This window comes from Miscanthus floridulus, chromosome 12 (genome assembly GCF_019320115.1).
Source record: "Miscanthus floridulus cultivar M001 chromosome 12, ASM1932011v1, whole genome shotgun sequence".
In the NCBI taxonomy this organism is placed as follows: domain Eukaryota; kingdom Viridiplantae; phylum Streptophyta; class Magnoliopsida; order Poales; family Poaceae; genus Miscanthus; species Miscanthus floridulus.
In genome coordinates this window covers 84596063-84610761 of record NC_089591.1, presented here as the reverse complement: position 1 = coordinate 84610761, position 14699 = coordinate 84596063, and the positions used below count along the sequence as shown (strand labels likewise).

Sequence of the window (14699 nt, the reverse complement as noted above, 5' to 3'; positions counted from 1 at the left end):
GAGGGGAGAGGAAGAGGCAGAGGAGGAAGGATCACAAGAGGAAGTGATGGTTTTGCGCTGAACGGATCCTTTTGGCATGTTTTTTTTTTTTTTGTAAACGATACTTCATTCTAAATTATAAAACGTTTTGAATCTTTTAGATACATTATTTTTTATATATATGTAGATATAGTGTATATCTAAGTGTATAGCAAAAATTATGTATCTAGAAAAACCAAAACGTCTTATAATTTGAAACGGATGGAGTATTAAGTTCTAGATCCACTTTTACTGTTTGATAAAAAAAAATCCCAGAGTGTTGGTTGCATTATGTTTCATCACTTTTGACACAATCGAAACAATACACTGTGAAGTGTTACTGCAGCAGAATTGGGAATGGATCATATCATAGAAGGAGCATTGGAATTGGGAAGCAGCAAATAAACAAGAAAGCATTCGTTGGACCTGTGATTGAGAGGAGTTGATACGATACGAGGGCATTACAATAAGCTAGCTAGCCAAGCCAATCCATAGGCGGCAGTAATCAGTCACTCGGAGGAGGGCGAGGGCGGCGGCGCCTGGTCGTCGTCGTCGGCCTGGGACTGGAGCGGCGGGAGGAGCTGGGACTTGCGGCGGGTATCGCGGGGCGGTAGCGGGATGGCGAGAAAGTGCTTGGTCTTGGAGATGGGGCGGGAGGGGCGGAGCTCGACGACGTCGCCGACCTTGAACTGGTTGTCGGGGTCGTGCGCCTGGTACTTCTTCTTGATGCGCTCCCGGCGCTTGTACTTGGGGTGCGGCGCCAGGCGCACCACCTCCACCCCCACCGTCTTGTCGGCCTTGGTCGTCACCACCCGCCCCGTCAGCTGCCTGGCAGCCTCGATCCGCAGCGCCGCGGGGCGAGCGCCATAGCAAGGCTGGGAGAACTGCGGCGGCAACGGCGACACGGACACGAAGGGGGAGCTCAGCAGCATCCTGTCTTTGCTTGCCCTTCTCTGTTTCTCTGCTAGGAGTCAGACGGGGTCCGTCCGTCCTCAGGGTCAGGTAGGGGATGATAAGGAGGCCGATAAGTTTTTTTTTTTGGTTTCGGGGGAGGGGGACTGGGGGACGACGCGCCGGACGCGGCGGCCCTTCCTTTCCTTTCCGTTCGGTCCAGTGAGACGAGTCCAGGCCTTTTTCTCCGTTCCGTTCGTGTCATCCATCGTGTGGCATTGCTTTGTGTCAAACTTCGACATGTTCATCTTTGGACAAAACTCAAGCGCATTTCCGATACATACGTACATGCCAACTGAGAAACAAGCAAACCTCATACTCAAGCTGTTGCGGATTAAACAGCAATATCGATCGGTTTATCATGTACACCCTCCGTCCAAAATAAGCATAGCTTCCCGAGAAATCAAACACTTTTAATACAAATGCTGACAATATTTTCTATAAACCTAACCAGATTTAAAAATGTTTGACCCACACAAATATCATAGCGACGCTTATTTTGAGACAAAAGGAGTGCTAACCAAAACCAATGGGAGAAACGCAGTGCAGTCACAGGAGAAACAAACCCCATCGATCTTTTATTATTGGGCAATGAATTGATTTCATACAAACCCTTCCTGTCGAACAAGACTCGAAAACAATCCTACACATAGTAATAAACCAAAAAAAAAGAATTACACGCTACAAAATCTTTCTGTTTGCTCAATGTTGCCGGGGCGAGGCGAGCAAGAGGGTGGGTTTGGTCAGTGGAATGACAAAAACAAAACCAAGTCCGCTGACCCAACCAACCAATACAAACTGACAGACATTCTCACCATCCCGTTGCAGGCAATAACATTCACACTCACTCCCGCTGGGGAAATGCTGCGATGTGCTGTGCGGTGCACGAACTAGTAGCCAGTATACAATGGACAATGGAGTACCAACCAACCACCCAACGAACCGAATCGATTCTCAAGTGCCACATATGTAAGATGAATCAGCAGCACGCACTCTCGAGGACCCCTCACAGACAGACACAGACATACATTCTCATAGCCCTTTCTGCTCCTCTCTGTCTCCGCCATAAAGATGGTCTATGAGGTGAATAAACCACACAAGCTTGCTTCTCGATTGCCATCATACTCCATATCTAGCTAATTTCTGCACAACATCTGGTTGCAGGGTGGCCATGCATTGTTCCCACCCACCATTTCCAAGTAGCTAGACAAAAAACAGTTTACCACATTAATTTATCATCCTTGCCATCATATAATGCAAATGCAACGGCGGGTAAAGAGGCCAGCTTTACCTGCTTGTAGCCATTCAGAATCTGGCACACTTCATTGTGAAGACCTTCACTTTTTATCTCCTGTACACAGATCAAAGAGCACGCATTGAATTCAATAGGGCTATAGGTGAACCTAAAAAAGACTCCCAACCCAATAGGAATCGCAACTCACAGTCCAACTTGCACAGGCCTGGCAGATGTAAGCTAATGAACCAGCGGCTCCTGTAGGGTTTGCCGCCACCTGGTGTAACCAAATAAGATTTCAGAAGAAAATCACCCAGGTAGGAAGAATGCAGCCATAACCAGGAGGTCTGGATATACCATTGCACACAGTCCATGAAAAGCGTCCTCTTTCTCAAAATCATCTCTGATCCTGGATCACACCAAAGAAACAAGTTCCATTCATCATGCAACAAACCATAGATAAAACACTTGAAAACCATCCTTCCTTCTCTAACCCTTCGGATGTGCTTAAAGACTCCAGAAAAGGGGCACTTACATGCACAAGGCATTGCACCATGCTTGCATGAAATGCTCCATATGAGGGGCCACAATGTCTGGACAGACCCAGCTAAGCCTCCCGAGAGTGATCGCACTATTTTCAATAAGTGACTTGTTCAAACCCTGTCAATGTGCAGGGGACAAAAACTAGCCCTTTAGTTAAGATCTTAAATGAAATGTGACACAAGAAACCTTAAAAATCACTCACCTCTGGGGATTTTACAATGGGAACCAAGCAAGAAACAACAGTGATCACCACAGGTGCAATTTCTTTGCCAATCTGGAAACAAATAAAATCAGTCACATATATGTACAGAACTTCATAAATACCAATCAGTACTGTTATGTCAAAGAAATAAGCTCTGTGGTGGGGCCGGTGCACTGCAACTTTATAAGCGACATATACCAAGAGGAAACCATGCCAAATAGTTTGAACTTTAACAGCATCAAAACAAACAAAAAGGTATTTTATGGATTGCAAAAGAATTCAGCACTGGGCTAAACCAAATGGTATAAAAGTAGGCACTAACCTTGATTGCTAATTCTCCAATAGCCCAACAGGCATTGTTAGCTACTGATACCGCATCCTTCACAGACTGAGGATTCTGCAGCGAAGTTATGAGAAATGAATCAAGATAATTATGATAACAACATATAGACCACACAGAATATGCTTACCAGTTGCTTTGCTGCAACAGTAAGAAATTCTTGAAGGCGTGGATGCAAATGTATTGGGCAAACCTAGTGTAACAAAGAGTGTTAATTTTTTGTAGTGTGAAAATTATCTCAAGATAATATGAACTATGGTGGTATGCGGTCAACCCTAGAAAGGTCTCCAAGAAGGGCAAGGGCACTTTGTCGAACATCAGCTGCTTCATCCATGCAGCATTGCAAAAGTAGATCTCTCAAACTGCTCTGTGCAACCTACAAGAAAATAAAGATGGCATATCAAACTTCTGCATATTTTGTACTAAAATTTTAAGTATAATCAGCAAACAAAGGAAAAGGAGTAATTGCCCTTCAAAAAAGTGTAGATGTCATGGCCATACTTTACTTGGCTCTAAACCCCAATAGTGTGACCATACCACAAGGGCAGGGAGATAACTAGGAACTTCAATATATTTCTTGCTTGATGAGATGGGAAGACTTGACCTTTAATAAACCTCTCTTAGATTAAGGAAATAGAAAACACTGCAATCTGATCTAATCTAATGTCTAACCAACAAACGAGCAACATACCCATCCTGAGCCCATTGTGAACAGGAACATGCGTGCACTGTTTACCTGAACAGAATTGCGCATGGACGCTATACTGGCCCTAGGGAGGTTCAGCGCTCAACTTAAATGTGTGGCTATTGTGTGCACCTGCTCTGAGTTTAAGAAAGGTGAAAGGCGAACCACATGCCCATAGGTGTGCCACAACGCGCACAGGCTCGGGCAGCCAGGCCATGAGATAAATGGTGTGCCAAAGGTTTTTGCAAGCCCAAACTCAAGGCTAGAAAGGTAAAAGAGATGGTGGACTGAGGGACAGATAGACAGATTGTGTGTGTGTGTGTGTGAGGGGGGGGGGGGGGGGGGGGGGCAGGAAGAGAGAGAGAGAGATTATCGTACTTTAATGCTATACTAGGTATAGATAAATAGATGAAAACAGCCCATTTTACAACCTTGAACAATCCACTTTGTAAGATTAACCCCCTAAACATAATTTTGGATCAATTTACTCCCACAAACAATTGGTCTCATACTTGTGCTCTGGTTTTAATCCAATTTCATTACCGCACAAAGCATCAGCACTTAGTTTTAATAAAGTCAAACTTTGCTATATGACAGTAACCAGTAAAACCAACATAACAAATGGAACTAACTCTTTCCAGATGGAAAAGAAAAACATATCCAGCCATCCTGGTGAGAAGTGAGATCTCAAACCTGAGGAGTCACACCTAACATTCATCCAGGATACATGCTAAACAGACAAAATGCCTAAACTCAGCTACCTGGCAAAATTACCAACTGGACAAACACACATGGTACAGCCCCATGTAATAGAACTGATAATTTCTGTAAACAATACAGTAGATATTGGGACAATCTATGTACTGTCTGACATTAACAAGTTCAAATGGAATAAGAGGTTTATGTGTATACAGCAAAAGCAACAGATACTACTGAAAGAGAACCAAGTGTGGTCAGTTGTTTAGGATCGAGCGCACTAGGATCTTAGGGCTCACCATTCTTCAGGACCCAGCGTGTGCATGTGGGTCCATTCTGGTTAGCCCTCCCTAGTTTAGATGTGCGCTAGGACAGACCCCAGGAGCGGAGCTACATGCTTCCATCAGAGTCAGCTGGCCCCGATGACTTTTGATCAATCCACTATAGTTCTGCTTTAACAATAGTGAATTCCTCCTCTAAGTACATAGTACAGCATGGCCCCAATATGATAGTATGATTGACCCCAATGAATAAATAATTCAACTCCGCCCCTGACGCGCCCATGTGGGTATGTGAGTGGTGTGTTCATGTGATCATGTATAAAATGTACTTGGAAGGGAAAACGATATCATACGACAAGAACTTACAAGACTTTCAATACCAGCGCCAAGACCTTCTGCAAGTCCTGACAGTAGGTCCAACGAACAAACAATGAATTCTCTATCATACACCAAACCAGCTGCAGTAGGATCAATCTGCGCATTTGAGGGAAATCATAAAGGAAAAGAAAATGTATGAGTCGTATATGTGATTTGACCTAGCTTATCATATTTAGTGTTTTTTTTCAGATGACCAAGATCCAGGGCACTCAGAAAGCACATTACGATGTTGGAAGACGATTTCTGTGCTTACAAGTGACCAAAATACATAGAAACAGCTCACAGGCCACGTAACCACTAAGGTGAACATCTAATTCCTTCCATGAACCATAACACATTATATAATAAGTTTCACCAATTCTGTGAAACAGCTAGAATAATGTGTGTTTTGCACGATTGGACAGCTCCAATTTGATGTCTCTGACATGATAACCAAGATTGAGCAGTCAATGTTAACCAACCATCCAGTTAGCAACTAGATGGTCTCATTTTTTATAGAAATTAGGTATTAGCAGTAAGTACATCATTGCGCTAGTATGGCTGTACAATAAAACTGTGGTTGAAATGAAAAGGAAAAAGAAAAAATCACTGATCAGGTCTCACAAAAAACAAATAATTGTGATACTGCACTTTGCATGAAAAAGTAGCATACTTGGATGAGATGAGCGATTCACAGAGAACATGACTCAAATATGTTATAGAAGGTAAAGATTAGACAGACCTTTGCCAACTGTTGCGATTGTATAAGATTGATGCACCTTTGAAACACTGGTTCCGCAAACTGAGCAAATCCTGGTCCCAATGCCTGTAGATTAAACATAAGGCATTGAAGTCCCAATATTGTATATGAGCATCTTACGAACAGCTAGGGGAAAAAATCCAATACTGTAGAAAGTCTTTTAATTATTCACATTCTTCTAGTTTTGAACCACAATAGGCAACTAAAAGCAGCTCCTACTCCAAACTGTTGCAATAGATGATTTCCAGGTAAGATAAGAACTACATAGATGGTTTCCACAGATTAAAACCACAGTACCTGTGAAATAGATGTAAAGCATTCAAGGAGTGGAAATAGATCTTTGTCAGAGTTGGACAGTTGCTGCCACTTCGTGATTAAAGGTGGCATAAATATATCTAGATATTTCGCCTGCATAACAACTTAGAAGAATTAGTATCTTCACAAGGAATTGACATACAAGAGAACATGGCATCAAGGAGTCTGGACTCTGAAAGAACCGAAATGATTTTTCACGATATACAGAATAAACCAGTGAAAGGTTTGTGAAAATGTTAGCACCTGATTTAATTCTGCTCCAACAGCATCAGCCAGGGTACCAAGGGCGTCATAGAGTATCCGGAGATTTCGTCTCTGCTCAGAAGCAACACATAAAACTAGAAATAAGAATGTGAGAGCTGACATAGCAGTGCTTGATAACAATCAGTGCATGCACAAAATAAGATTATTTAAATTTCGAAGAACCTGGTATTTTCCATAGGCACACATAAGGTGCTGCAAAATTACTTCCAAATGAGGTACTAATTCTTCGGAAGCTTCCTGAAAACAGAAAACCAATTTGTACAGATGAGGATCTGCAAAGTTACTTGCATGCATAATATTAATTCTTACGCAATTCCCTGAAAACAGGAAAGCATACTAAAATATGTCAATAACCTCTTCAAGAGTAGCAAACGCCGAACAAGCAGCCTCTTGCACTCTTTTGTTAGTATCCAATATCCTTCTGAGCAATCCCATGAGAATCTTATCAAATTGTTCACGTCCATTTGGATGATCAAGGCTCTGCATTGGAGACAAGAATACAGTTCTATAAGAACCATAATGTACAAATTTAAAAATGCAAAAGTGACACTTCTCCAAAAGATGATGCATAAATGTCAACTCCACATTCCTAAAACATGATTTGAACATAATGAGCTTCCGCTGAAACCCTAGAATGGAAGGAATAAGAATAATATCAAGGAACAAATGTGCCATGTTACCTGAACAATGAATTTGCTGTATCGAGAGAGCGTCCAACATGTAATACTCCGTATAAGAGGAAATTTATCATCAAGAAGGGGGATTAGGAAGGCAACAATCTGCATTTCAATGAAGATACCATATAAAACGTACAACATATACAGCAAGATGCATTGTGGTACAGTATAGAGAATAAGAAAAATCACAATAACCCACAATTGCAGAGAGGACAACAAATCAAATAAAAATATTTGAGTGATAATAATAATGAATATTTTGAGTTTCGATTTATCCAGTAAATACTAAGATTGCAACAATAGAATGCTCCTGCAATAGCCATTTTAAAATCACCACATACTGTAGCAATCTTATAGCTATGTTCTCAAGGATTCGTACCATAATCAAGCATTAAGTCTACATGGCTGCCTTTAATAAATGTAATACTAGCGTTTATGGTGGTATAAAGAAGATTTAGCACATAGTCATCTACCACAACGAGACATTTAATCATTTATAGAAAATAAAAGATATTTGACTACTATTCTTGCAGCGCATATGAACATAGCCACAATTATCCATTACTCATTAAAATTACCTGAGGAAGGTGCGGGTATAGACCACTAATGCACCCCTCTGCTATAGCGCCTAGACACAAAACAGCAGTTTCCCTCTCCTTCCAAGAATCATCATCTGTTCGAGCCAAGTTTTGCTGCAAATTACCGAAAATGGTGTATATTTAACCAAAAGATGCAAGGTTAAGAGCAGCACATACTAACAGTAACGCAAAGGCAGCCAAAAGGCATATACACTGGACAGATCCAACCATCAAATAATATCAGGAAACATGTTCTGAAGAAACCTTGCAATAATAGTTTTACATTATGAATTACTTTTGCACTTTTGATGACTAGGCAACTTTCAGGAATGGCTTTTAGGGTTTTCAAGCCATGCTATTTGACTAGTGCTAATAATAATAACTTTCAGTGACTATTGAGGAGTTTCACATTGTTTTCAACTAAACACAGAGCCTGAACAATAGGGCTATAATAAGGAAATCATAAACCCACAATGCTTTTCCATGAGCCATGCCAAAGGCTCCAGTTCAGGTCATTTGAGTAATTTTTTCAACAAAAAGCACCACAACTAAACTATCAGAAGTACAAATTACCTCAATCAATGGCATTAAAGTTGGAAGGATGCTGTCCCCAAACACATTAGAGAGAACATCCAACCCAGCAGCACTACACTTCCGCAGGTTCCAGACATTTACAGCATCATCATCATCCTGTTCGAATCACCAGTAATTTTTTTGAACACTTTACATAGATGAGGTAGTAAAGGGATGGCAAAAGCCATCAAAACCAAATGGCTTAAAAAGAAACAAATTTTAAACTCACATCATCATCTCCAGTTTCTGATCCATGCAATCGAGAGGCATGGAAGCGGGGCTTCAAATCCTGTTACACATTGTGTACATAAATGTTGGAAGAGGCTCGCATTATTCTTTATATTGCTAGTGTTAACTGACTTCCAAAAGAATTAACTACAGACAAATCTGCAATATGCTATGTGCGTTTACAATTCAGTAGTATACGGCTGCAAGGTTAAGCTTTCCTGTTGTTGTTGGATAATCTACTGCTCTCACATCTTTCTTTTGTCATAGGAGCATATGAATAGTGACTGCTCCCTCCCTTTCCTGTCAATAGGACAGCAGAAGTTGGGAGTATTGCTATAGTGACATATAGTACGTAGTATGGCTACAGTAGTAAGTAGGGGGCAGTATCAGTATGGCCCTTAGTTTGACATCTGTAATCTTTGCTTCTATATGAAGGAAGTGGCTAGCTGCAGCCATAGTAGTTCAGCAGCTCATTCACGTGTGTTCATGTGTGTGTGTGTGTGTGTGCTCTGATCTCCTCTTCTTCAACCTCCAGCATGTGTGTGTGAGTGAGAGCCTGAGAGGTGTGGTGATACACAGCTGAGTCACAAAGCCAGCCAACAGTTATTAGGTAGTAAAATACAGCAAAACAAAAAAGAAATCCTGAAATAGAATCAGCTTGGTCAATGCATTGCTGATGCACCACTCCACCCCCCCGCCCAAAAATTAGATCTCACTGATAGTCCTGAAATGAGCTAAAGCTATAATGTGATCACTTCATTCTGCCGACGCAGGTCTAACCACTACAATCGATGGCCACAGATGGAGCCATTCATGAAATTAGGCCATTATTGGTTATGAAGATTGCTCAAAAAGAATAAAACCAACCTGTTCCCTGTCTGGAAAGGATTCATCTTCCTGAAATAAATTGTATATATATAATATTTTATCAGAATAAGATATTGCCACTGATGACCCCCTGGATCAAACATGAAAGATATTAAAAGTTTACCACACCTCAGCATCATCAAGAGACTCATCATCATCCGCATATACCATGTTCGACAACAAAGTCTAGGAAAAAAATTGGAATGTAAGAAATTATATCCAGCAACAAGGGTACAGCTGCACTAATTTGAAGTACAAGAAAGACACATACCGGGATTAAGCGTGGCAAGAACTCCCGCAAACCTTCAGGTGGCATACTCACATCACAGTATGCAGACCTGAAAGATTTAACAGTTTTAAGAATGAGAATAATAGGCTTCTAATTCCTAGCCATATAGTTAGTTATTCAGACTTAGTTTTGGATTTGAGCAAAAACAATTTGTGAACTTCAAAAGTTAGAACCAACAGTTAATTAGATTGTTGTAAAGTGTCCATCACAGTATGTGCCCCATTAGTACTACCAATATAACTCAGATTCAGATAGTCAATGTACATTACTAGGTGCATTCTATATATTTTAAAGGATTGGTGCATTCTTTGTGCAGCCCTCATTACACTCACTTACTGAAAACATACCAGAACTCGCAAGCTTCCAGGGCGACTTCATCATCTGAATCTTTATTAGCTTGCAGGATCAATTCAGTAACATTTTTAAGATGTGGCTGCAGTTTCAATATCCAATGTTAGATCCAGTACGTCAAGGGAATAAGCAAACTAATACGAGTCAAGGCAAAAATTGTGTACATCATCAGAAAAATTGCGGGAAAATAGGAAAATGGAGAAGTTTGGAGCACTAGTTACATTACATCACTAATAAATATTAGGTGAGAGCAGGAAAAAAAGTCTAATAGACAGCAAACGTAACACACCTCCAGAATTGATGGGCGAACTTCAATGAGCTGAACCCAGGCTGAACAAACCTATCAAATAAACAGGGAGAATTAGCAAGTTGATATGTTCCATTGAAAAATCATTATTGCCATTTTGCTTGCTGACAAATCAGCTATAAGCCTAGAAAATAAATCCTGCTTCAATTATGAAATAATTACATTTGTATGCATTTGAATCTTATTCTCTTGCGAATAAGTAGCACACCATAATGTGCAATTTCATTATAACAAATAAGTTAGTACGATAAGTAATTATCTACGGTGGATACCAGTTTCCGAACATCTGCCAAAGGGTCCTTTGCAAGGTTGAATAATCCCTGAATATACTGATCCATAGACATGTAGAGTGCCTGTGCAAATCTAACAGTGAGTCAAAAGCGTTGATAAAGATAAGCTGAAGATGGGGCTAGAACTCTTACCGATGGCATCACTACTATGTACTGATTTACGCACCCTAACGATAGTTTTCTCAAAGCTGCATGTGGTGACTGGAAAAACTGAAGGAAAAAAAAAGCAGCATGTATCAGAATGAAACCCCGTAAATATGTTAAACGAGACTGTTCAAGCATCTACATGCCACCACAGTTGCATGCTTAGCTGAATTATAGGCAACTGGTGTATGCAGACATAAATATGACCATTTACAGAGAGGAAGTCAAAGTGTCAATTGCGTAGGTATGTAATTGGCTATTTCTGGATGTTGGATATAGACCTGCAGTATTCTCGGCATAAACACATTGATTGGTCGTTCAGACAAACCAGGAACATCAACATCGAGCTCTTCAGGGACATCCTCACAGATCTGTCATCAGAAAGAAAGATTTTGAGAACACAAATTGTAAGTGTAAGATACACTACATCATGCTGGTTTAATGCATGGAACCCCTAGTATGACAGGAGTGCGCATTACCTTGTATATCGCATCCATAGCACCTTCCATGTGATCCAGGTCATTACTATCCAAACACTTATGGAGTGCCTGAAACAACTCAATCCATCCAGCAACTCGTACAATTTGGAAAAGTACACTGATCACTGTTCCAACTGTGGATCTAATTGCCCTATTGGTTGCCCCTATACATGGTAACAGCTCAGACTTAACATAATGCTGGAACGGAGGTGGCATGGAACTGAAAGTCGTTCGCAAATTGTTTTTCAGTAGTAGACCAGCTGCCTGTCTAACTTCAATAGATTTCCCCTGGTACAAACACCAGATGTCAGATATGCCGAAGAAAAAATAGCTGGACCTACAGGCATATAGTCATATCAAAAGAGAATTTTGCTCCATAACAAGTTTGATAATTTATGAACTACATGCATGGCCACCTGTAAAAGACACCCCAATGTCGAAAAGGTTTTAGAACGAATAAGCGAGGAAAAGAACACAAGGGAAGCACACAATCCACAATTTTCATCCCACATTAACTCCATGATTAAATGACACCCTCCTTGATTCAATTCATTGTTTATCACTGTTTCTTATATTTGCCGAGCACACGTGAAACTAAATTCGGTAATAACCAAAATACAAACCGTAGGCAGAAAGTTAAAGTAAGTGGCAGTCCTTTCAATGTGTTTTTTTCCATCATCATTCCAGAGTCTAGATCACGCCAACACTACCATATTGTTTCTGCTGTGGTCTCCCTCCAACCCCTCAAGCATTAAAGTATAGATATTTCCTATCATCTGTATCTCTAAGTAAGTTACAAGGAAATGTTTTAGATAGTGGGAGCAAGCCGTCACTCAACTCCAGTGGTTACTTAAATCTCCGTGGGAGCATCACCAGTCGAAACTCAAACACTACTAGAACTCAAGTAGGCCAAATAACTAGCCATCTGAGCAAAATTTTGAAGTGGACACATGACTGCCCGAGGATTCTAAAAATATCGCATGATTTGCAGTTTAAACATTCTGGGCAATTTGAGAAATCATTACCACAATAAGCAATGATGCAGCGGCAAGTAGGACAGACATAAAAGATTAGCATGGAAACAAGCTGTCATCTCTTACTGTGCGTCGGCACATATCTGCGTAGACTAAGCCCTACTTGAACCTCCAACGCCACAACACAACAATTCAAATTACCACCGAATAAAACTGAAATGCTACATAGATAGGTAGCCTTATGTCGGCACTGAAATTTTAGCTTGATTGCCAGCGCATCTTTTCCGCCTTTGTGTGTACACAAATAGCACACACAACGTACGTTATCATTTCCACTAAAACACCAGGATATCAATATCGATTTGGATTAGAAGTTAGCACGTGCAATCCAAGCGCTAAACTCCAGTGGCGACCTAGGGGTCTATGGGGTCAAACAGCAAGCTTCAAATCCCTAGTAGCATCGGAGAAAACCCTAGGCTCTGCTGACGGCGTGGCGATCGGAATAAACCAGCGAGGGATTGAGGTGAAGGTGACACTCGGAGGAAAGGAAGGCTCACCTCTCCGCGGGCCAGGATGAAGACTAGGTAATTGTTGAAGTCCGGGAACTGGCTGTACTGCTGGAGCTGCTGCCAGATGCGGGCCTGGTCGGAGTTGGGGGAGATGTGCGCCTCCAGGAGGGTGCAGATCTCGTGGAGCCCCTGCTCCTGCGGCTGCCATATCGCCGGCGCCGCCATCGACGATTCCCGGGGGACGGAGCGGGGGGTGGGCGATGGGGATGAGATGAGGCGGAGGCGGCGGCGGCGGCTGGGAAGGGGGGAGAGGAGGTGAAGTAGGAAGGAATCGGCGGAGCTCAGGGAGTCCGAATCGGCGAATCCAAACCCAAACTACTGAAAAGCGCAGGGGTGGACGCGCAAGACTCCTCAATAACGTGGTTCTATGTATATATGGCTATAATTGATAGGATTTGTGTTTCTTCGCTCAGCAACTAGTTCAGCTTTCTCTCGTGGTCGACTTGTTCATCGCACTTAGATTTTTTCTTGTTCATCTTACTTAGCAAGTCCTTTCTCGGTTCCAAATTATAAATCACTTTAATTTTTTTTATATCTATTTTACTATATATCTAGATATAATAATATATCTAGATATATAATAAAATAGATGAATCAAAAAAAGTCAAAATGACTTACAATTTAGAAAGAGGGAGTATATACATTACATTACAAAAATTGAAGGATATATTCTAAATATTATTTGTTACAAAATTATATAAACCAAGTTACAAGGTCTCGTTCGCTCGTAGTTGTCTTCTTGACTAAATAAACGAGGACCCTTAATCAACGTGCGAGCGTTAGGAAAAGTAGCGATGCATGATTTTACAATCCACTCTTCATTTTCCTCATGCTCCGCCTCCACCACCACCTAGTTTGTTAGCACTCTCGTAAGCATTCTCACCGGCTACCTATTATCGTTGTGTCGCACCCCTGTCTTCTACTTCCTTCTCTTTCCTTTCACACTGTGTTGCCCCATCGACGCCACCATAGTCGCCGCCCTTCCCGCCAACGACTTCACCACCCACGTCCCATCGTCATCGCCACAGCGCCAACCCTTCCCTAACATTGTGGTCAGTTGCCGCCGCCGTCTGCCCTACCCACCAAATATCCAAACATTGCCCACTCGTGTGGCGCTCCCGCCTCCTTGCTCATCGCCCATCAAACCGCCTCTACCGTTGTCCCTCTCTCCCTTCTAAGGCGTTGGGTACGGACCTGGACCCCTCCAGATCCCTAACACTATAGATGGGGAGAAGAAGAAGATGAGCAGGAGGAGGAAGATGCAGACGATCCAATCGTGTGTTGACATGTGTTGCTATGCTTTCGCTTGTGGTTACGACTCACGCACTATCGGTGTTTTGGACCGGCGGGTCCTCAACCAACTAGTAAATTTGTACTGCGTGTTCCCAATCCCGGATGGTGATGCAAAGAGACACAAGGATTATACTAGTTCGGGTAATGGGTACCCTACGTCCAGTTCGAGAGGCCGATCTTATATTTCTTGTACCGAAATGCTCATAGTAGGAGGTTACAAGCAGGGTGAGAGAGGGAGCTAATCCTAAGTCTCTTCGTGGAGCGGTGTGGATTGCTTGAGATATTGATCTCAAGCCGTGGGGGAGCTCGGGTGTTCGTCCGTGCGTTTGTGCGCGAGTTCGTTGTGTGAGCCTAGGTCTAATCGCCCGCCTCCCCCTCCGAAACGGCCCTGGTCCCTCCCTTTTATAGTTGAAGGGGGGACGAGGATAATACAT

General features: G+C 42.0%; 2 protein-coding genes across 2 annotated transcripts; both read right to left on the bottom strand.

The window, feature by feature from the left end:
- Positions 1-369: 369 nt before the first annotated feature.
- LOC136498126 (small ribosomal subunit protein uS17c-like) lies at positions 370-1058 on the bottom strand. The gene has a single exon (XM_066494067.1). It carries the CDS (start codon positions 948-950, stop codon positions 528-530), a length of 423 nt encoding a protein of 140 aa, XP_066350164.1. The 5' UTR covers positions 951-1058; the 3' UTR covers positions 370-527.
- A 468-nt stretch (positions 1059-1526) lies between these two features.
- LOC136498125 (transportin-1) lies at positions 1527-13370 on the bottom strand. The gene is made up of 29 exons (XM_066494066.1): positions 12961-13370; positions 11430-11717; positions 11232-11321; positions 10939-11016; positions 10789-10869; positions 10499-10549; positions 10206-10291; positions 9841-9907; positions 9699-9755; positions 9570-9599; positions 8704-8763; positions 8475-8591; positions 7902-8015; positions 7327-7425; positions 7001-7126; positions 6809-6883; positions 6626-6697; positions 6365-6475; positions 6050-6133; positions 5317-5424; positions 3563-3664; positions 3419-3481; positions 3271-3345; positions 2949-3020; positions 2739-2863; positions 2561-2612; positions 2412-2480; positions 2261-2320; positions 1527-2172 (listed from the first exon to the last, which is right to left on the bottom strand). The coding sequence occupies exons 1-29, from the start codon at positions 13135-13137 to the stop codon at positions 2089-2091; spliced, it is 2673 nt and encodes an 890-aa protein (XP_066350163.1). The 5' UTR covers positions 13138-13370; the 3' UTR covers positions 1527-2088.
- Positions 13371-14699: the final 1329 nt, after the last annotated feature.

Excerpts from the sequence above, each read along its gene's own strand:
- LOC136498126 (XM_066494067.1), bottom strand. The coding sequence starts at position 950 with ATGCTGCTGAGCTCCCCCTTCGTGTCCGTGTCGCCGTTGCCGCCGCAG.
- LOC136498125 (XM_066494066.1), bottom strand. The coding sequence starts at position 13,137 with ATGGCGGCGCCGGCGATATGGCAGCCGCAGGAGCAGGGGCTCCACGAG. Across the intron at positions 8,016-8,474 it reads CTTTAATGCCATTGATTGAG|CAAAACTTGGCTCGAACAGA; the intron begins GTAATTTGTACT and ends GGTAATTTGCAG. Across the intron at positions 3,665-5,316 it reads GCGCTGGTATTGAAAGTCTT|GTTGCACAGAGCAGTTTGAG; the intron begins GTAAGTTCTTGT and ends ATTTTCTTGTAG.